At 46.2% G+C, this 23,948-nt stretch overlaps 2 protein-coding genes and 1 pseudogene across 2 annotated transcripts; all 3 read left to right on the top strand.

Annotated features, from left to right (window-relative positions):
- The first annotated feature begins 5,379 nt into the window (after positions 1–5,379).
- On the top strand, positions 5,380–7,376 carry LOC125545412 (amidophosphoribosyltransferase, chloroplastic-like). The gene has a single exon (XM_048709337.2). The coding sequence runs from the start codon at positions 5,482–5,484 to the stop codon at positions 7,123–7,125; it is 1,644 nt and encodes a 547-aa protein (XP_048565294.2). The 5' UTR covers positions 5,380–5,481; the 3' UTR covers positions 7,126–7,376.
- Positions 7,377–20,632: 13,256 nt separating this feature from the next.
- On the top strand, positions 20,633–23,480 carry LOC125519108 (uncharacterized). The gene is made up of 6 exons (XM_087516956.1): positions 20,633–20,689; positions 20,781–20,843; positions 20,925–21,017; positions 21,101–21,136; positions 23,178–23,343; positions 23,434–23,480. Exons 1-6 carry the CDS (start codon positions 20,633–20,635, stop codon positions 23,478–23,480), a joined length of 462 nt encoding a protein of 153 aa, XP_087373082.1.
- On the top strand, positions 21,395–23,113 carry LOC147980797 (protein FAR1-RELATED SEQUENCE 5-like; annotated as a pseudogene).
- Positions 23,481–23,948: the final 468 nt, after the last annotated feature.

The following is a 23,948-nucleotide window of genomic DNA, read 5'->3' as shown; positions in this document are numbered from 1 at the left end:
GGCATCACGTCCAAAATTAGTAGACCGACTCATGCCTACATCTACTACTATTACTCCACACATCGACCGCTATCCAGCATGCATCTAGTGTATTAAGTTCATGGAGAAATGGAGTAATGCAATAAGAATGATGACATGATGTAGACAAGATCTATTTATGTAGGAATAGACCCCATCTTGTTATCCTTAATAGCAACGACACATACGTGTCAGTTTCCCTTCTGTCACTGGGATCAAGCACCGTAAGATCGAACCCATCACAAAGCACCTCTTCCCATGGCAGGAAAAATCAATCTGGTTGGCCTAACTAAACCAAAGATTCGAAGAAGAAATACGAGGCTATAAGAGATCAAAAGACTCGAGTAACTTTCATGGATAAAAACAAAGATCTGATGATAAACTCAAAGTTCATCGGATCTCAACAAACACACCGCAAAAAGAGTTACATCAAATAGATCTCCAAGAGACCATTGTATTGAGAATCAAGAGAAAGAGAGATGAAGCCATCTAGCTACTAACTACGGACCCGAAGGTCTACAAAAGACTACTCACGCATTATCGGAGAGGCATCAATGAGGATGATGAACCCCTCCATGATGGTGTCTAGATTAGATCTGGTGTTTCTGGAATTTTCGGCGGCTGGAATTGATTTTCGTCGACTTCCCTAGGGTTTCTGGAATATTGGGGTAATTATAGAGCAAATATAAAAAAGACCCAAAGGGGCAGATCCAACTGATCTCGGCCATCAAATTAAGTCAATCCAACGACCTAAACTGCTCCAATGGCGAGCGTTCAACGTGTTTAACATGTAATTAATATCATATCAAATGTTGCATTACTCATAGAATTAACACACAAATAATAGCATACCTAATATCCGCATGCAATTAATATATTTTCTAAATAATAATGTGTGTTGCACGTGCGCATTTACTAGTTATAGAGCAAAGAGGCGGTGCGGGAGGCCACCAAGGTGGGCACAACCCACCTGGGCGCGCCTGGGTGCCAGGCGCACCCTGGTGGGTTGTGCCCCCCTCGGGGCACCCCCCAGGTGCTTCTCCGGCCCATTGGGTGTCTTCTGGTCCATAAAAATTCCACAAAAAAGTTTCGCTACATTTAGACTCTGTTTGATATGGATGTTCTGCGATGTAAAAAACAAGAAAAATAACAAGTGGCACTGGGCACTATGTCAATAGGTTAGTACCAAAAAATGATTGTAAAACATTCAAAAATGATAAATATAACAGCATGGAACAATCAAAAATTATAGATACGTTGGAGACGTATCACATACCATGTATAAGTCAACGTGCGGAGACGGCGGAGTGGATTGTGTGCCACGGCACTACGGCCCGAAGGGGTAATGGAACAGCAGCACGCGAGTCGGGGCGGCGACAGGGAAGACCTTAGAGCGGTGGCGTTGACCGCGTGTCGCGGCGCTATGAAAAGAAGAGGCGACACAATGACGTCATGAGGGTCGGTTCTACCGCAGGGGCGGCCTCGGGGCAGCGTTGTAAACCGTGTGTCACGACACTACGGCCTGAGGGGGGCGACGCTGCGGCAACGTTCAAGCCGATGCAGCAGCGGGAAGAACCACGGGGCGGCGGCGCTGCGGCCCGACGGGGCGACGCAGTGGCAACCCGCTGCTCGATCGATGGAGAGACGCGCATACTTGGGGAGGATCTTCACAAAACTGACGAAGGCCCGCACAAATCAGGTTGATCGCGCGACGCGGATGAAGGCACGTATACAGTTGATTAGACTGGGCATGCAATGAAGATGAAGTGGATCGAGGAGAGAGTGGCGGTAGCAAAGTGCACTTGGACCATGATGCGCGTCGGCCGCAGACGAAAAGGGAGCTTCTGATTGATTGATTCCAGCTGGATTACTTTCTTTATAATATATATAGGTCTGGCCCTTTCGAATTCGAATAAAACATCAACAATCGGAACTTAAGTTCCGGTTGTGACATCAAAGTTGGAGTGGAGGCGCGAAGGTCGAAGCGGCGGGAGGCGACGCAAACAAATCTTAGATTGAAAAAAAACACGATCAAGACGACCAGTGAGAGAGAAAACCCACATTAATGGATTGGAAAAAAGACTCTCTAGGACAGCCGGTCAACACGACTGGCAGACAAACACTAATTATGGGAGGCACGACCCTGGCGCTGATCATGGAAACTGACCGCCCCGAGAGCGGCGCGGAGCGAAAGCGACGGCGACGTTTAGGGTTTGGATCGGTTAGCCTGAAACAGGCAAGACGAATAGAGGAATTGATGGAATCAAAGATATATTGCTTGAGTCTCGTGGACGTATATATTAAAGGTGCATGATCATTTTGGAGTACAAAACAAGGTAGAACAACTCCTAGTCTATCCTATGTTTTCTAAACAATTACAAAACTCAACACCCCGTTGTGAATCGTATTAGGTCTCGCCTACAACGCGACATGGCCGTTGGCGAGTTTTTTCATTGTTTTTTCTTATATTTTCACTGTTTTGCATTGGTTTAATTTGGGGTTTCATTGGGTTTTTCATTGGGGTTTCTTCGGGTTTTCTTGTTTTCTCCTCTTTTTTTCAAACACATGTCTAATTTTTTATATATACTGTACATTTTTCGTATACACTAGGAACATTTTTATAGAGCTTTTTTATACATGTGTAAAATTTGGTAAATACATTATAACCATTTTTTTTCAAATATATGTAGTGATGTCTATCTATTTTCATACACGTTGTGCATATTTTGTATACATCTAAAACATTTTTATATGTGTTTAACATTTTTGTAAATACATGATTAATATTTATTCAAATACATATTTTGAACATTTTTTAAAATACGTGTTAAATTTTTTAAATACATGTTGAAACATTTTTCTGAATTGTACAAACATTTTATTTAAACTATGCGATATATTTAAAAAAATAACATAAACTTCTGTTTGAAACGTTGTGCAATTTTTAAAATCTACATGATTATTTTTTACATTTTATATCATTATTTAAAATGTTGCATACATTTTTTTGAAACGCGTGACCATTTTAAAGATGTCACAAGCATTTATTTCTGAATGGTACAAATATTTTCTAAAAATTGGGGCGACAATTTTTTACACTGCATCAACATTTTTTAAATGTGAGAGCAACACTTCAAATAAATAAATAAATTATTTTCTCAGTATATATAAATTTAGTATTTTCAAGACATTAACAAAATTAGGATAGAAAAAAAGCACGTGCATGACATCGTTGTGATGAAACCGCATCGTAACTGGGCCATCCCACTACCGCTCTCTCGCTGAAGGTGAGACCTGGACTCGGCCCCAAATTTTTAATGCACAGGACTCTCGGGCCCTCGGGCCAGCCAATTCTCGCAGGCCAACACGGGATTCCTCGTCGCACATCTGATCTCATCAAAAAAAAAAAATCCAGTCAGACGTACGCCGACGAGACACGAGCACACGGGACAGCACCACGGACTCTTCCGACCAACGCAGCGCTGCACGGGCGACCACACAGGACGAAGCATCCTGGTGCGGGCCCTTGCCAGTTGCCACGCCGATGGACGATTGTTTCCGCCAGTTGCAGCTTGCGGTTTCCCGTAGCATGCCGCCCGGCGCGGTGGCGAAGGAAGCGGCGGATGAGCCGTGAACGGACGAGGCGCCGGCTGGGGCGAGCACCACTCGAGTCGAGGGAACGGGTGGCGGCGAGAGTTCCGAGAGATTCCGTCGCTCGCCGATGCCCGCTGGACTCTAGCGCGTCCCACCACCTGTTCCGGTTCCGGCCGCGCGCCCGTCTCGTGTTCTCGTGCCGTGAGACGGCGACGGAATCACGCAACGCAGCGCCTCACCCTCGTCCCGCCGGGACGATTCCAGGACGACCTGTGTGTCGAGCGACCGTCGTCCGTTCTAGCGCCGGTTTCGTACGGCGTGGAGCTCTCTATCCGGATGAGGCGATCAGGCGAACCTTCAGATTCGACGGCGACTCGTGTTCGATATGCGCCGCGAGTTTTTCCCGGCCAATCGAGAAGGAGGCCCGAGTTCTGAAGGCAAGGATAAACTTGGACGGAGGGGCTCACCTGCTCCACGACGAAAGCCATCCCGTGGCGACTCTATCCTACAAACACCAACGTTCCAAAAGGGAGGAGGAAGATCGACGTCTACGTGGGCCGTGTGGCCCGCATCCGGTTTGACATACATATCCGCTGCCTGTAAACCTGTGGGGCCGCATGCCTGTAAACGTGAAAGGGCTGGACCATATGACGACCCACACCACCACTTGACCGGCTAGCGGTCTGGCCGGCTCAGGGGTGGGCCCCAGTGTCAGCGCCCAGTGGGCCTGCCTTCTCGAGCCCGCGCAAAGCAGCTAGCCAGGGAAGAATTGAATTGACGGTCGAGATCTGCTTGATGAAAGAGGCGTCAACGTAGTCAAAAGACGGCTTCAGCCTCATCTTCTAGCTTGGCGGCTGATCGAAAGGCATGGCGCACTAGGAAGGAAATTCCGCGCTTTCATGAACCGTCATAAGTGGTCGCAGGACCGCTCCTCGAATACAGAAGATTAATTGGAATAGTATTAATTCTTGCCCACAAATAGCACTTAAGACAAAATTTATATCCCTCCAAAGAAGACACAAGATTAGGCGCTTATCCAGCCAAGACTTGGGAGCAAATGATTCTATTCCGTAGTTTGCTTCTAGTTGCATCCAAAGAAAACGTAGAAATGTTATGTCTCTCGGTTTCTGAATATAAGTCTTTTTTCTATATTATAATATGAACTACATTTGCATACATATAGACATTTTTTTTACCACAGTACAGACACAACCGTTTATCCTCATACTTATGAACGCATACCCGCACATTCTATGAGCACCTTCGCAAGACTGAGCCGGCATATCATCCTGAAATTTACGAAATCATTGTAGGCACCTTGTCGTCGACGGGAACGTCTTCTCCCACTAAATGCGCATCGCCGGAAATCCTGAAATAAATTCAGGAATAAATGCGAGCACCGGGACTTGAACCTGATGGGCTGGGATATCACAGTCCCTCTAATCATCCAGCCACATGTTGGTTTGCTATATAGACATATTTTTGCTCCGTACGTAGTTCATATTGGAATTGGAATCTCGGAGGGAGGCATATATAGTTGCCATACCATGAATTTAAAAGAGAAACAGAATTTGCGTGACCACATATATCTCTACTCGTGAATTTGAAGAAAAACCAAATATTGGATCGAGAGAAAAAAAAACTGAAAGAAAACAGCAAATCAAACAGACAGAGATTCTGTCCTTTCATTTTACCCAAAATCCAGAGTAGAAAATGACGATAGGAGTCAAATATCGTGGAATCACTCGTGCGTAGGGCATACGGCCTCCACACGCCTGGCGGCGACCCCTTTAAATCCTGTCCGTTCACGCGCCTTCGGGAGGGCATCCTCGAGAGCCCTCACCCTCCCAATCCCGCCGCGCTCCAGGGATGGCCGCCGCCGCCGCCGCCGCCGCCACCACCGCCACACCCTCCTCCCGTCCCCTCCGCGCGCCCCCCGCGCCGTCCACCGTCCATCGACAGCTCAGGTGCCACGCCGGCCCCAGCCCCTCGCTCCTCGCGCTGCGCCACCGCGCCGCCCGCGCCCCGCCGGCCCAGGCCCTGCTCGACAAGGTCACGCCCTTCAACTTCGGCGAGGAGGAGGACGACGGCGGCGACGACCACCCCCGCGAGGAGTGCGGCGTGTTCGGCGTCGTGGGCGACCCGGAGGCGTCGTCGCTCTGCTATCTCGGCCTGCAGAAGCTGCAGCATCGCGGGGAGGAGGGCGCCGGCATCTGCGCCGCCGGGGACGACGGCAAGCTCAAGTCCGTGACGGGGCTGGGGCTCGTCAGCGACGTGTTCAGGGACCCGGCGCACCTCGGGAGCCTCCCCGGGCAGGCCGCCATCGGCCACGTCCGCTACTCCACCTCCGGCGGCCAGGCCCAGCTGTGCAACGTGCAGCCGTTCCTCGCCGGGTACCGGTTCGGGCAGCTCGCCGTGGCGCACAACGGCAACCTGGTGAACTACCTGCCGCTGCGCCACAAGCTGGAGGCGCAGGGCTCCATCTTCAACAACTCGTCGGACACGGAGGTCATCCTCCACCTCATCGCCACGTCGCTCTCGCGCCCGCTGCTTGCCCGCATCTGCGACGCCTGCGAGCGCCTCCAGGGCGCCTACTCGCTGCTCTTCCTCACGGCCGACAAGCTCTTCGCCGTGCGCGACCCCTTCGGCTTCCGCCCGCTGGTCATGGGCCGCCGCCCCAACGGCGCCGTCGTGTTCGCGTCGGAGACCTGCGCGCTCGACCTCATCGACGCCGTGTACGAGCGGGAGGTGGAGCCCGGGGAGGTGATCGTCGTGGACCGCCGGGACATGTCCGTGTCCTCGGCCTGCCTCGTCCCGCACCGCCCGCGCAAGTCGTGCGTGTTCGAGCACATTTACTTCGCGCTGCCCAACTCCATCGTGTTCGGGCACGCCGTCCACGAGCGGCGCACCGCCTACGGCCGCGCGCTGGCCGAGGAGTCCCCCGCCCCGACCGCCGACGTGGTCATCCCCGTGCCGGACTCTGGCTTCTACGCGGCGCTCGGCTTCGCGCAGGCCTCGGGGCTCGAGTTCCAGCAGGGGCTCATCCGGTCGCATTACACCGGCCGCAGCTTCATCCAGCCGACGCAGGCGATCCGCGACCTCGCCGTGAAGCTCAAGCTCGCGCCCGTGCGCGGCGTCATCACGGGCAAGAGCGTGGTCGTGGTCGACGACTCGATCGTGCGCGGCACCACGTCGAGCAAGATCGTGCGCCTGCTCCGCGACGCCGGGGCCCGCGAGGTGCACATGCGCATCTCCAGCCCGCCGGTGGTGGGCCGATGCCACTACGGCATCGACACGCCGGACGAGAAGGAGCTGATATCCAACCGGCTGGACGTCGAGGGCGTGCGCGAGATGATCGGCTGCGACTCGCTCGGCTTCCTTTCGCTGGACAAGCTCCACAGCATCTACGGCGACGAGGCGGACGAGCTCTGCGACGCCTGCTTCTCGCGGAACTACCCAGTGCCTATGCCGGAGAAGGTGCCGGCGATGGCATCCGCCGATGATGAAGACTGACCAGAATGTGCGACTAGGGAAGTGGCTCTGTACTCCGCATGCTTCTATAGGATTTTCGGCGTGGCGAACTGTGTCGTGGCAATTGCATTCTTCATCTGAATTTTTGCAGGTCTTAAGTTTGTATCGCTGAGCGGCTAGCATTCTTGGCCTCTCAAAATTGAGGTTTCGAAACCTTTTTCTTGGGTCAATTTATATACTGTAAGAAAGGTTGACAAGTCAGGCATCTAATATTGCTTCGTCGCCGGCGTGAATTGCTGATGAATTGCATTTTTCAAGCTCCTGCTGAATCGGGAGCATTTCTATTAGTTACTTACATCTGCAAAGCGAAGCAAAAAACCTCATGTGGAGTAGTATTAGTTGTGTATTGACGGCATGGAACCTCACGTGAGTAGAAGTCAACCCAACATTCCTAGCTTGGACACTTAGAGGGTGCTTGGAACCAAGGGACTATTTTTAGTCTGACTAAAAATAGTCTTTTTTAAAGGCTAAAGTTCCAAGCACCCCTGACTAAAGAAAGGCTAGGACTAGTCTTGAGGCTAAAATTTTTTAGTCATAGAAAACCTACTAAAATATGTATTAGACTTCTCTCTCCTCATTTAATTCCTCTCCTTTAACATATGCGAGTCTGGATTGAAGGGTTTGAAGGATAATAAATGCTCAATAACTTGATTTTAGTCTCTTTAGTATTTGGATCCAAACATGGGTGAGGCTAACAAGTTTTAGTCTCACTACTTTTAGTCATGGGACTAAAATGTATCCAAGCACCCTCTTAAACTAACTTGCATCTGGAACCAAGTAAGTGAGCATGACATTGACATGTATCATGAGTCAAGTGTAATCTTGGCTACAACGACTATGCCATGAATGTGCACTTGAAACTCATGTTGCTGTCAGTTGTTAGCTTTGACATAATCAAATGTTGTCTCTGAAATCTCGGTACTCCTTGCGGATGATTCCGACATGTGCCACGCCGATTTTTCACGGGGACATTCTGTTTCTCTGAATGTTTTTAGTGTTATTATGGCTTCCCTGCCTGAGAGTAAGTGATGAAACCCATGATCCGATGCTGCTGCTATACCCTGTTAAAGCATCTACAAACAACAAATCTGACCTTGGGCGTGTCTGTGGATAGTGACCGGGCAGCTCTTAAATTTCTCTCTCTATATCTGGATATCTCATCGTTCAATCCTTAAAACCATACAAAGCATGCAAAAAAAAAACCCTACTAAGTAGATCAACTATACTACTTGTCGTCGTTGGAGATGTCCATGATCTCCGTGTCAGGCTCCAGGTATACGGGCAACTCCGGCTCCTTCGCGTCGCCTCCGCCTCCTTCGTGTCCAGTTCGGCGAATAGCGTGTCGCTCACCACCCGTTCTTGCTGGATGAACTGTCTGTTGACCTCGACATAGGCCTCATCTTGGATTGACTCCAGAATGGCCTGCTGCTTCGCCGTCCGCGTCGCTTGGACGACCGCGAACTCCGGCATGGCGTCCTCCATGGTGAAGCGCCGGCGCCGGCTCCTCCGTGTCATCCTTCTCCGGATCCGACACCTCCATGGGAACCGGTTGCTGCTCCCCGTCCTCTTCCTCCCCTCCTTCTCCTCCGAGTCCGAAGGACTGCTATGCGGGCGTCGCGCCTCGCTCGGATCTCCTCTAGCATCTAGAGGCGGCACTCCAACGTTAGCATAGCCTAAGTGGTCTTCTTCTGTCGGGCCATGGCGGAGCCGGACGTCGAGGGAAGAGTGAGGCGGAGAGGTAGAAAGGTGGATGAGCTCGGGCTGGCGGCACAGAGAGAGAGAAAGTAGATGCGGCTAGGGCTAGGGGACACCGTCCGGCTTAAATAGCCGGACTTCGGCTCTCAAGCGGCGAGCCAGGGTGGCGCCACACGGCGTTTACACCCCGTCGGAGGAGACGGCCGTCGGACCGTCGGGTTTCCGGGTGTTTTTCTATGGAACTCCAACGTCAGCGTGACGTGGCGGGTGCGCCCGATCACGTCTGGGCCGCCCCATATATGTCTCAAATTTGGGCTGAATATAAGGAGTAACGGTCAGCCCAGGCGTTTGAGGCGCCTGTCTGGGTCGCCTTTTTTTGGCCGTCATTGACCGAATCATCCGTCCGGATGTTTGAGAGAGGTTTGAGGTGCCCCGTTGTAGATGCTCTTAGGGCCATGGACAGCTGAACCCCACTATTTTCAGGTGCATCTGGCATGTTTTCATCTGTTAGGATATGCAAGCTAGTTCCATACATAGCTCGGGGACTGAGATGGCGTGGTTGGCTAAATTCGGGAACAACCATGAGGAGACATGATAGGCCGGCAATTGAACCGTTTTGTATGTTCTGTGTGACTGTGTGATCCATGGGTAAGCAGGGCTTGGTCTGCTCTCTGTCTGGGCCAAACTTGACACTCTATTTATCCCAATTTGTAAACCATGGTCATGTGTTGAGGTACGTTCTGCATGTTTCGGTATATTACTCCTAACTCGAGGGACATGAAAGCGCATCGCATTCGTGGCATATTTGAGGCCGTGTCAGTGTGCTCCTTGCCTAGCTTAGAACATGTCTAACCGACTCCTTAAAAGATGTTAGAGCATGATAAATTCGAGATTCTTCTTTAAACCGCATCTAACCGAACCCCTATCATTGTTAGAGGGTAATTTTTACCAGAAGACGCACTGACTCTCAAATATACTCGGTCGCCCATTTGTGGAGTAATGTTGGCCTCTTCTCATGCGCATGCGACCTCCCCACCCTGTGTTGCGTCATCGTTGGCGTAGCTTCCAACGACCACCCAATGCCTCCGTCGACACCCTCTTTGCCGCCCGCTTGCCCCACTTTGAGAAAGTCGCCGGTCACTGTCGTCACCGGAGTCGAGTTCTATGGCCAACACCACCGCATCGATCTCGTCGTCGGAAGCACGCACCAGATCATCTTCCTCCGAGCCTCTTCATCCACTGTCGGCCATCACGAAGCCCTGTCGACCACTAGTAGCTTGGCAACGGCTCAACGTCACCGGCCAGCTGTGACACCTCTGCCATCGTGTTCGGTGATCTACCTAGGTGAGTTTTTTTGTGCTATTTCATGTCGTCTTTTGTCTTGGCAATTGAACTGAACCGAGTCATTTCTAGTGTAGATGAAGGGGTTGAGGGAGATGATCTTCGAGGACTCTTCATTGTCAGAGGAGGAGGAAGACGATGACGACTTGAAAATGGCCATTGGCATGTTCTTTAATGAATTTTTTTGGCAGCCGAAAAGAGGATCACAATTCGATCGTATACACACCAATCTAGATAGAGTGGAGGGTCATGCCAAGATTATGAGAGGTTACTTCAACCCCAGTGCAATCTATCTGTAGAAGTATTTACGTCAGCGATTTCGGATGCACACAAGTCTTTTCTCGCCATTGAAAAGCTGCGGGAGAAGCACGATGATTGGTTCAAACTCGGGAGGAGTGCAGCCGAAGAGATAAGTGTGAGCTCTTTGATGAAGTGTATCGCTGATGTTCGAGTGCTTGCCTATGGGTGTTTGGCCGATGTCGTTGACAATTATGTCCGCGTCGGAGAAGATACAATCTTGGAGGCCATTTGAAGATACACAAAAGATGTGATTGAGATCTTTGGGTTGGAGTACTTGAGGGCACCCACCAATGAAGAAACCGAGAGGCTGTTGGGATTGAGTAAGGAACGAGGATGGTTTGGGATGCTTGGATCAATTGATTGCATGCACTGGACATGGAAGTATTATCCTACGGGATGAAAAGATGAGTACAAAGACCACTTCAAAGATCCAACAATCATTCTTGAGACATTTGTATCGGAGGATCTATGTATTTGGCCTTCATTCTTTGGATTGTCTGGCTCTTCTAACGACATGATTTGGCTATTCAGATCACCACAGTTTGCTAGGCTTGTTTTCGGAGATGCTATTTCTTGCAACTATGTTGTCAATGGTCGTGAGTACACGATAGGTTACTACCTTGCAGATGGAGCCACATTTATGAAGACAACCCTGCATCCTAAAGGTAACAAGAGGTTTCACTTTGCAATGTGTCAAGAGTCCAAAAGGAAGGATGTTGAAGAGCTTTCAGTATGGTTCAGAAGCGATTTGGCATCATTTGTGGCCCTATTGAGCATTGAAACCCCCAAGGTCCTATGGCAAATAATGAGATGTTGCATCATTTTCTGTAACATGACCATTGAAGATGAATGAGTCATGCCGGATAACTTTTAGTACATCTTCATTGGGGATCCTGTTGAGCCGGAGCACGAAGCATACATGATACAAAGATTCCTCACGCTGCATAGAAGCATCGAAAACCGAGAAGTTCATACCCAGCTCCAAGATGATCTTGTTGAGCATCATTGGCAACTTTATACACTTCATAGTTGTGCTTTTATCATACTCTTCACTTCATTTGAACCCTTTCGTGTGTTTGGATTTGATTTTTTTTGTAAACTCTCAATTTATAATATTCATGAATTGTGTGAACCTTAATTATTATTTTGGATTTAATATGTGCGCAAATATGTAGTTGAAATGTAGTATGTAAATTAAAACTAGGAATATTTAGCAAAAAAATAGTGAATTAAGTTTAGGGGATTTGTTAAGAACCACATCTTTTCTAGAGGGGCAAATATAAAGTGTCCTACATGCCATTTGGCGGTTTACTCCTCTAAATTATTAGGAATCGGCTAGAGATGCTTCTAACATTCGTATGTCTCATCTGCTCTGTCTTTTCTGGGCGTGATTTCCTACACATACAGCAAAGATGTTTGATGCAGAACGACTGGGTTGGTGTTAGTGTTTTTCCATTGTGTTTTGGGTTGTATCCGAGAAACTCTTGTAATATTGTTGATTAATCAATAAATCCTACGCTCTCTCAAAGAAAAAGGTCGTATATGCAGGCCAAGTGCAAACTCTGTGTAGCGCTACTAGTCAAAGAGGATGAAAAAGCAAATCACTGGGCCACAAGGGGTACCACCAAGTCTCATCGTCACGTCCATGTGGGACGCCAGTACAACTTCTTGGCAGAGCAGGAGAATCTTGTATGCTCTGCTCTTTTCTTCTTCTTTTTTTTACGTGGAGGAGAAACAAGTTGTTCTCTTCACTCTTCAGAGTAAGCAAAAAGGGGAGTGCTTCGGTACAAACCCCCCTAAAACGTATAGTGGGTAGTATGGTAATTTCACATTAGGTATAGGAATTGAAGGAAATATGCCCTAGAGGCAATAATAAAGTTATTATTTATTTTCTTATATCATGATAAATGTTTATTATTCATGCTAGAATTGTATTAACCGGAAACATAATACTTGTGTGAATACATAGACAAACAAAGTGTCACTAGTATGCCTCTACTTGACTAGCTCGTTAATCGAAGATGGTTATGTTTCCTAACCATAAACAAAAGAATTGTTATTTGATTAACGGGATCACATCATTAGGAGAATGATGTGATTGACATGACCCATTCCATTAGCTTAGCACCCGATCGTTTAGTATGTTGCTATTGCTTTCTTTATGACTTATACATGTTCCTATGACTATGAGATTGCCTTGGCCGGCCTCCTCCTCCTCCATCCTTTATATACTGAGGCAAGGGGCACCCCATAGACACAAGTTGATCCACGTGATCTTATTATTAGCCGTGTGCGGCGCCCCCTGCCACCATAGTCCTCGATAATATTGTAGCGGTGCTTAGGCGAAGCCCTGCGACAGTAGTACATCAAGATCGTCACCACGCCGTCGTGCTGACGGAACTCTTCCCCGACACTTTGCTAGATCGGAGTCCGGGGATCGTCATCGAGCTGAACGTGTGCTAGAACTCGGAGGTGCCGTAGTTTCGGTGCTTGATCGGTCGGGCCGTGGAGACGTACGACTACATCAACCAAACGCTTCCGTTGTCGATCTACAAGGTACGTAGATCACACTCTCCCCTCGTTGCTATGCATCACATGATCTTGCGTGTGCGTAGGAAATTTTTTGAAATTACTACGTTCCCCAACAGTGGCATCCGAGCCTAGGTTTTTATGGTTTGATGTTATATGCACGAGTAGAACACAAGTGAGTTGTGGGCGATATAAGTCATACTGCTTACCAGCATGTCATACTTTGGTTCGGCGGTATTGTTGGACGAAGCGGCCCGGACCGACATTACGCGTACGCTTACGCGAGACCGGTTCTCCCGACGTGCTTTGCACAAAGGTGGCTAGCGGGTGACAGTTTCTCCAACTTTAGTTGAACCGAGTGTGGCTACGTCCGGTCCTTGCGAAGGTTAAAACAGCACCAACTTGACAAACTATCGTTGTGGTTTTGATGCGTAGGTAAGATTGGTTCTTGCTTAAGCCCGTAGCAGCCACGTAAAACTTGCAACAACAAAGTAGAGGACGTCTAACTTGTTTTTGCAGGGCATGTTATGATGTGATATGGTCAAAACGTGATGAGATATAAGTTGTTGTATGAGATGATCATGTTTTGTTAAAGTTATCGGCAACTGGCAAAAGCCTTATGGTTGTCTCTTTATTGCATAAGATGCAAGCGCTAAATAATTGCTTTACTTTATCGCTATGCGATAGCAATAGTTGCAAGAGCAATAGTTGGCGAGACGACCGTGTGACGACACATTGATATAGATCAAGATGATGGAGATCATGGTGTCATGCCGGTGACGATAGAGATCATGACAGTACTTTGGAGATGGAGATCAAAGGCGCAAGATGATGATGGCCATATCATGTCACATATTTTGATTGCATATGATGTTTATCTTTTATACATCTTATTTTGCTTAGTTTGACGGTAGCATTTTAAGATGATCTCTCACTAATTATCAAGAAGTGTTCTCCCTGAGTATGCACCGTTGCGAAAGTTCTTCGTGCTGAGACACCACGTGATGATCGGGTGTGATAGGCTCTACGTTCAAATACAACGGGTGCAAAACAGTTGCACACGCGGAATACTCAGGTTATACTTGACGAGCCAAGCATATACAGATATGGCCTCGGAACACGGAGACCGAAAGGTCGAGCGTGAATCATATAGCAGATATGATCAACATAACGATGTTCACCAATGAAACTACTCCATCTCACGTGATGATCGGACATGGTTTAGTTGATTTGGATCACGTAATCACTTAGAGGATTAGAGGGATGTCTATCTAAGTGGGAGTTCTTAAGTAATATGATTAATTAAACTTAAATTTATCATGAAACTTAGTCCTGGTAGTATTTTGCAAATTATGTTGTAGATCAATAGCTCGCGTTGTTGCTTCCATGTGTTTATTTTGATATGTTCCTAGAGAAAAATTGTGTTGAAAGATGTTAGTAGCGATGATGCGGATTGGATCCGTGATCTGAGGTTTATCCTCATTGCTGCACAGAAGAATTATGTCCTTGATGCACCGCTAGGTGATGGACCTATTGCAGGAGCAGATGCAGACGTTATGAACGTTTGGCTAGCTCAATATGATGACTACTTGATAGTTTAGTGCACCATGCTTAATGGCTTAGAATCGGGACTTCAAAGACGTTTTGAACGTCATGAAACATATGAGATGTTCCAGGAGTTGAAGTTAATATTTCAAGCAAATACCCGAGTTGAGAGATATGAAGTCTCCAACAAGTTCTATAGCTAAAAGATGGAGGAGAATCGCTCAACTAGTGAGCATGTGCCCAGATTGTCTGAGTACTACAATCGCTTGAATCAAGTGGGAGTTAAACTTCCAGATAAGATAGTGATTGACAGAATTCTCTAGTCACCATCACCAAGTTAGTAGAACTTCGTGATGAACTATGATATGTAAGGGATAACGGAAATGATTCCCAAGCTCTTCGTAATGCAGAAATTGACGAAGGTAGAAATCGAGAAAAACATCAAGTGTTGATGGTAGACAAGACCACTAGTTTCAAGAAAAGGGCAGAGGGAAGAAGGGGAACTTCAAGAAGAACAGCAAGCAAGTTGCTGCTCAAGTGAAGAAACCCAAGTCTGATCCTAAGCCTGAGACTAAGTGCTTCTACTGCAAAGGGACTGGTCACTGAAAGCGGAACTACCCCAAGTGATTGGCAGATAAGAAGGATGGCAAAGTGAACATAAGTATATTTGATATACATGTTATTGATGTGTACTTTACTAGTGTTTATAGCAACCCCTCGGTATTTGATACTAGTTCAGTTGCTAAGATTAGTAACTCAAAACGGGAGTTGCAGAATAAAGACTAGTTGAGGGTGAAGTGACGATGTGTGTTGGAAGTGGTTCCAAGATTGATATGATCATCATCGCACACTCCCTATACTTTCGGGATTAGTGTTGAACCTGAATAAGTGTTATTTGGTGTTTGCGTTGAGCATGAATATGATTTGATCATGTTTATTGTAATACGGTTATTCATTTAAGTAAGAGAATAATTTTTTGTTCTGTTTACATGAATAAAACCTTATATGGTTACACACCCAATGAAAATAGTTCGTTGGATCTCGATCATAGTGATACACATAATATTGAAACCAAAAGATGCAAAGTTAATAATGATAGTGCAACTTATTTGTGGCACTGCCGTTTAGGTCATATTGGTGTAAAGCGCATGAAGAAACTCCATGCTAATGGGTTTTTGGAATCACTTGATTATGAATCAGTTGATGCTTGTGAACCATGCCTCATGGGCAAGATGACTAAAACGCCGTTCTCCGGAACTATGGAGCGAGCAACTGACTTATTGGAAATAATACATACTGATGTATGAGATCCGATGAGTGTTAAGGCTCGCGGCGGGTATCATTATTTTCTGACCTTCACAAATGATTTGAGCAGATATGGGTATATCTACTTAATGAAACACAAGTCTGAAATATTTGAAAAGTTCAAAGAATTTCAGAGTGAAGTGGAGAATCATCGTAACAAGAAAAATAAAAGTTTCTATGATATGATCGCAGAGGTAAAATATTTGAGTTACGAGTTTGGCCTTCAGTTAAAACAATGTGAAATAGTTTTACTACTCACGCCACCCGGAACACCACAGCATAATGGTGTGTCTGAACATTATAACCGTACTTTACTAGATATGGTGCGATCTATGATGTCTCTTTTCGATCTACCACTATCGTTTTGGGGTTATGCATTAAAGACAGCTGCATTCACGTTTAAAAGGGCACCATCTAAGTCCGTTGAGATGACACAATCTGAACTGTGGTTTGGCAAGAAACCAAAGTTGTCGTTTTTTAAAGTTTGGGATTGTGATGCTTATATGAAAAAAGTTTCATCCTGACAAGCTCAAACCCAAATCGGAGAAATATGTCTTCATAGGATACCCAAAGGAGACTGTTGGGTACACCTTCTATCACAGATCCGAAGGCAAGACATTTGTTGCTAAGAATGGATCCTTTCTAGAGAAGGAGTTTCTCTCGAAAAAAGTGAGTGGGAGGAAAGTAGAACTTGATGAGGTAACTGTACCTGCTCCCTTATTGGAAAGTAGTTCATCACAGAAATCTGTTCCTGTGACTACTACACCAATTAGTGAGGAAGCTAATGATGATGATCATGTAACTTCAGATCAAGTTACTACCGAATCTCGTAGGTAAGCCATAGTGAGATCCGCACCAGAGTGGTACAGTAATCCTGTTCTGGAAGTCATGTTACTAGACCATAACGAACTTGCGAACTATGAGGAAGCGATGATGAGCCCAGATTCCGCGAAATGGTTTGAGGCCATAAAATCTGAGATAGGATCCATGTATGAGAACAAAGTATGGACTTTGATGGATTTGCCCGATGATCGGCAAGCCATAGAAAATAAATGGATCTTCAAGAGGAAGACGGACGCTGATAGTAGTGTTACTATCTACAAAGCTAGAATTGTCGCAAAAGGCTTTCGACAAGTTCAAGGTGTTGACTACGATGAGATTTTCTCACTCGTATATATGCTTAAGTCTGTCCGAATCATGTTAGCAATTGCCGCATTTTATGAAATCTGGCAAATGGATAAACAAAACTGCATTCCTTAATGGATTTCTTAAAGAAGAGTTGTATATGATGCAACCAGAAGGTTTTGTCAATCCTAAAGGTGTTAACAAAATATGCAAGCTCCAACGATCCATCTATGGACTGGTGCAAGCATCTCGGAGTTGGAATATACGCTTTGCTAAGTTGATCAAATCATATAGTTTTATACAGACTTACGGTGAAGCCTGTATTTACAAGAAAGTGAGTGGGAGCACTACAAATTTCTGATAAGTATATGTGAACAACATATTGTTGATCGGAAATAATGTATAATTTTCTGGAAAGCATAAAGGAATATTAGAAAGGAGTTTTTCAAAGAAAGACCTCGGTGAAGCTGCTTACATATTGAGCATCAAGATCTATAGAGATAGATCAAGACGCTTGATAAGTTTTTCAATGAGTACATACCTTGACAAGATTTTGAAGTAGTTCAAAATGGAACAGTCAAAGAAAGAGTTCTTGCCTGTGTTGCAAGGTGTGAAATTGAGTAAGACTCAAAGACCGACCACGGCAGAAGATAGAAATAGAATGAAAGTCATTCCCTATGCCTCAGCCATAGGTTCTATAAAGTATGCCATGCTGTGTACCAGATCTATTGTATACCCTACACTGTGTTAAGCAAGGGAGTACAATAGTGATCTAAGAGTAGATCACTGGACAGCGGTCAAAAATATCCTTAGTGGAATAAGGAAATATTTCTCAATTATGGAGGTGACAAAAAGGTTCGTCGGAAAAAGTTACGTCGATGCAAGTTTTGACACAGATCTGGATGACTCTAAGTCTCGATCTAGATACATATTGAAAGTGGGAGCAATAAGCTAGAGTAGCTCCGTGCAGAGCATTTTTGACATAGAAATTCGCAAAATACTTACGGATCTGAATGTGACAGACCCGTTGACTAAAATTATCTCACAAGCAAAACATGATCACACCTTAGTACTCTTTGGGTGTTAGTCACATAGCGATGTGAACTAGATTACTGACTCTAGTAAACCCTTTGGGTGTTGATCACATATCGATGTGAACCGTGGGTGTTAATCACATGGTGATGTGAACTATTGCTGTTAAATCACATGGCGATGTGAACTAGATTATTGACTCTAGTGCAAGTGGGAGACCGAAGGAAATATGCCCTAGAGGCAATAATAAAGTTATTATTTATTTTCTTATATCATGATAAATGTTTATTATTCATGCTAGAATTGTATTAACCGGAAACATAATACTTGTGTGAATACATAGACAAACAAAGTGTCACTAGTATGCCTCTACTTGACTAGCTCGTTAATCGAAGATGGTTATGTTTCCTAACCATAAACAAAAGAGTTGTTATTTGATTAACAGGATCACATCATTAGGAGAATGATGTGATTGACATGACCCATTCCATTAGCTTAGCACCCGATCGTTTAGTATGTTGCTATTGCTTTCTTCATGACTTATACATGTTCCTATGACTATGAGATTATGCAACTCCCGTTTGCCGGAGGAACACTTTGTGTGCTACCAAACGTCACAACGTAACTGGGTGATTATAAAGGAGCTCTACAGGTGTCTCCAAAGATACATGTTGGGTTGGCGTATTTCGAGATTAGGATTTGTCACTCCGATTGTGGGAGAGGTATCTCTGGGCCCTCTCGGTAATGCACATCACATAAGCCTTGCAAGCATTGCAACTAATGAGTTAGTTGTGAGATGATGTATTACGGAATGAGTAAAGAGACTTGCCGGTAACGAGATTGAAATAGGTATTAAGATACTGACGATCGAATCTCGGGCAAGTAACATACCGATGACAAAGGGAACAACGTATGTTGTTATGCGGTCTGACCGATAAAGATCTGCGTAGAATATGTAGGAGCCAATATGGGCATCCAGGTCCCGCTATTGGTTATTGACCGGAGACGTGTCTCGGTCATGTCTACATTGTTCTCGAACCGTAGGGTCCGCACGCTTAAGGTTTCGATGACAGTTATATTATGAGTTTATGAGTTTTGATGTACCGAAGGAGTTCGGAGTCCCGGATGAGATCGGGGACATGACGAGGAGTCTCGAAATGGTCGAGACGTAAAGATCGATATATTGGACGACTATATTCGGACATCGGAAAGGTTCCGAGTGATTCGGGTATTTTTCGGAGTACCGGGTAGTTACGGGAGAAGCAATGGGCCTTGATGGGCTTTAGTGGGAAGAGGAGAAAGGGCCAAGGGGCTGCTGCGCCCCCCCTCCCCTCTAGTCCGAATTGGACTAGGGAAAAGGGGGCCGGCCACCTTTCCTTCTCCTCCACTTCCTTCTCCCTTCCTCCCCTCTTGGTGGACTCCTACTAGGACTTGGAGTCCTAGTAGGACTCCACATCCTGGCCGCACCAATTGCCTTGGCCGGCCTTCTCCTCCTCCGTCCTTTATATACTGAGGCAAGGGGCACCCCATAGACACAAGTTGATCTACGTGATCTTATTCTTAGCTGTGTGCGGCGCCCCCTGCCACCATAGTCCTCGATAATATTGTAGCGGTGCTTAGGCGAAGCCCTGCGACAGTAGTACATCAAGATCGTCACCACGCCATCGTGCTGACGGAACTCTTCCCCGACACTTTGCTGGATTGGAGTCCGGGGATCGCATCGAGCTGAACGTGTGCTAGAACTCGGAGGTGCCGTAGTTTCGGTGCTTGATTGGTCGGGCCGTGGAGACGTACGACTACATCAACCAAACGCTTCCGTTGTCGATCTACAAGGTACGTAGATCACACTCTCCCCTCGTTGCTATGCATCACATGATCTTGCGTGTGCGTAGGAATTTTTTTGAAATTACTACGTTCCCCAACAGGAATACCCACCCGACACCGTACGTTGCGCGCGACGTCATACGCCCGCCCGCGTATGCCGCACTCGTCGCTGTACGCCCGCCCACCCGCGTACCCGTACCCGTCGCCGTACGCCCTCACGTCTCGACGTTGGCGTCGACAGTTGTTGGAGGAAAAAAAAGACACGGTAGCCGCCGACGCCCGCCGTCGAAACCCTGAACCCTAACGCATCCATGCCGTCTCCACGTTGGCCCCCATCTGCACGAAGTCGCCGTCGCCCGAGTCGCGGCCCAAACAGGCCGCCGCGCGTGCCCCAGCGCCTTTACCGCTGCCGGCGCGCGTTCCCGCCGCCGCATTCCATTCCCGTCGCCCAGATGGCCGCCCACCCGCGATCTACGTCTCCGCCTCCCTCCGCGCACTACGCCTACTATGACCAGCCATCGTCCTCACGCCGTCGACACCTGCCTCCGCCGGCCAGCAACGTCACGCCGTCATCACGTTCGTCATCGGAGGAAATGGATCCGGCTGAAATCCTCGCCGTCATGCAAGAGGTTGGTTTGAGACATTGTTGTGCTTGATAAGATAGTTGTTTTAGGGATGATGTTACACGGCGTTTGATTCATCGTACAATTTTTTTAACTATATATAGTTAGAGGAGGAGGGAGATTATGATGGCGATGATTACGGCGAGGACAATGAAACCTCGTCACGGAATATGGATGAACCTCGTGAGGAGAACTACATGAGTTTGGATGAATCTTATAGTGGCAATGTAAGTGTGATCAATGTTGATAAAACAATAAATATGAGGGGGCAAATATGATAGACCGCACGGAAATTTAAAATTTTTTTGCATGATGCAGCGACATGGCGATGATGATGATGATATGGATATAGATGATTCATTTGCTGAAAGTGCACTCCGGGTATGTTATTAATAAAATCAGAGAAGAAATGACATAATAACCATATGAGCGCTTACATGTTTTTTTTTGCAATGCGCGCAGATGGACGAGGACAGGGACTTTGTGAGGAATATTGTGGACGATGAAAGTGACAAATCGCACGTTGATGCATCTCATGATGACAGCTCCAGCAAAGTAAGTTTTGAAACTTACATCACTACAGTACATTTTAAAATTATAACTGACTGACATAAATGGTTTAATGCATTAATTTACAGGGAGATGTAGATGGTACAAGCGGGAATGATGAGCATGTTAGTGATGATCTGTTTAATTTTGACATTGGATTTGATGAATATCAGCAAGAATCATTGGACATGCATTGGAAGGTCATGAGGAAGACGTTCAAGTCACTAGGAGATGCTTACAATTTCTATAATCAGTATGCGTACGAGCGTGGTTTCAGCGTAAGAAAGGACTCACTGAAATATTCGAAAGGTCCTGAGGCAACTAAGCGCTTGAGAAAGTATGTGTGTGCGAGAGCTGGGAAACGACGGGCAAAACGTTGTACAATGGAAGGCAGGACCCGCAGGCTGAGAGGGGAGACTCGTTGCTTCTGCGATGCGCATATAACTTTGAAACTTGATAAAGAGCGTGACGTTTGGTATGTCAACAGTTTCAATGATGATCACAGTCACGTTCTAGCTAGACCGGATGAAGTCACGTTTCTTCGGTCTCACAATCAGATAAAAAAATATCAGAAGGCTGAGATCTTAACCATGGCAGGTGCTGGAATCAGGAAACATATGATTTATGATCAACTCGTTGCACGCTCCGGGTCATATGCAAAGGCTGGTTTTGGGAGGAAGAAGCTTTATAACATGTGTTATAGAGAAAAAATGAAGTTGCTTACACAAGGTGATGCAGACACTGCCATTGGGATCATGATGACCAGAAAAGAGAGAGATCCAGATTTCTTCTTTGAGCACACCGTCGATGATGAAGGAAGGCTGAAAAACATATTCTGGTGTGATTCTCAATCACGTCGAGACTATGTTGACTACGGTGATGTGACGGTCTTCGACAGCACATAAAGGATGAATAGGTATGGCATGCCATTTATACCTTTTGTCGGTCTGAACAACCACCGTTGCACCACGGTATTCGGTTGTGCTCTTGTGTCTGACGAGACGGAAGATACATATGTCTGGCTGCTTCAGACGTTTTTGAGGGCTCACTGTCATAAGAGGCCCAGGTCAGTAATTACTGATGGAGATGCAGCTATGATTAAGGCCATAAGAAAGGTACTTTTCGAGGTTTGGCATCGTCTTTGCTCGTGGCATATTGAGAAGAACATGCAGAAACACCTTCATCATAAGTCTCTAAAGGAGTTCAGGTCTCTACTTTATTATGCCACTTCAAAAAAGGTATTTGAGGAGAGATGGGAAGCGTCTACCGCCAAATGGCAGTCGGAGAAAACAAAGACATGGTTACGTAGGATGTACAAGAAGAAAAGGCTTTGGGCTGCATCATATCTGTCAGGTGGGTTTTTCTTAGGTATGCGAAGTAACCAGCGAAGTGAGAGTCTGAATTCATGCCTTCACTTGCATCTAGACTCCGGTATGACTATTGTTGATATGATTGTGCACTATGAGAACTGCATAGTTCGTCTCCGTGAGAATGAGGCGCATGACGATTACACAAACTCACAGACAGTTCCAGTACCAGTATTGGATGAGTGTAAAGATATTGAGAAATCAGCTGCCCGTGAGTTCACTGCAGCAAACTTTTATATCTTGCAGGAAGATACGAAGAAGGCATGGGAGCTAGAGGTCCTTGAGAGACTGAGAGGAGCAGACACTCACAGGTTCATACTGACATGGAAGGAAAATAGAGATATCAGATTCACTGTGGACTACACCCTAGGTAACTTAGAAGAAACTGTGAAGTGCAGTTGCAGAAGCATGTATCGCAAAGGACTTCCTTGCAAACATATTCTTCACGTTCTGATTCAGCTACGCTTACGTGAGATACCTAAGTGTTTAGTACTGCGGAGGTTGAGCCAAGTTGCAAGGGGTGGACTTCCCGTGAAGCGCACTAGCGATCTGTTTGCATGGGGATGGGCAGGTGCAGGGAACAGAGCTAGGTACAGCGAGTTGACTATCTTATCTACTGAAGCAACTCATAAAGCATGCCATAAACCATTTTTATTCGACAAGTTGAAGGCGGCTCTGAGGGACATAATAGATAATGATTACACTGAGGAGGATGAGCCTGGTGCGGAGGTATAGTTTGTGAACGACGATGCATTCGAGCCTAATCAAGATCATGGTCTTGTTTGTGATCCCGCAAAAGTTAACACCAAAGGCGCACCAAAACAGAATGTTAAAGGCCGCGGTAAGGATGGTCTTGATGTCACTAAAAATGGGCGACCAAAAGCTTTTGATGAGAAAAGCAAACGTCAATGTGGACTGTGCGGTGTTACGGGTCATTATAAGTCCACGTGCCCTCAAAATCCTAAGTATGATTTTCTTATGTTATTGTATATGTTATTGTTCAAACCGAATTTATTTGTTCATTGTGAATTAACACATATCTTATTGTTATGTAGGAACTTTGCTTAACTTGTGGAGTATGGAAGATTGGTTCACCCTTTGATTGAAGACAGTTTTATTATGGATGGCTATGGAAGATCGTTCCACCCTTTCATTGAAGACAGTTTTTTAATGTTCTATACATTTGATCTTTAATAATTGTTATAATATGTTATATGAACTTATTTTACTTCGTTGATGTCAGACTACTTTGTTTTGATGACAGACTATGTAATGCAAGAAGGAGTTTTACTTTGTTTATTTTGATGTGTTAATTTTTAATGTTAATTTTGTGCAAGTCGCTGTTGTTTATTTTGACGTGCTCATTTTTGCATAGTACTATCGTCGCTGTTTACTGTATATTTTCTGCATTGCACAGTCGTCGTCGCTTAGAACGCCGTCATTTAAAAAAACACCCGACAAGTGCGCCGGCGGCACTGTCCCATAGTGGCAGCGTCGGCCGGCGGCACTGTCCCACAGGGTAGAGTCGGACGGCGGCAACAGTACAAGGCAACGAAAGGAGTTCGATAGC

This window comes from Triticum urartu, chromosome 3A, assembly GCF_056163025.1.
Source record: "Triticum urartu cultivar PI428250 chromosome 3A, HENAU_Tu73, whole genome shotgun sequence".
Taxonomy (NCBI): domain Eukaryota; kingdom Viridiplantae; phylum Streptophyta; class Magnoliopsida; order Poales; family Poaceae; genus Triticum; species Triticum urartu.
Note: the sequence above shows the minus strand (reverse complement) of the source record. Positions and strands in the feature narration are given on the sequence as shown.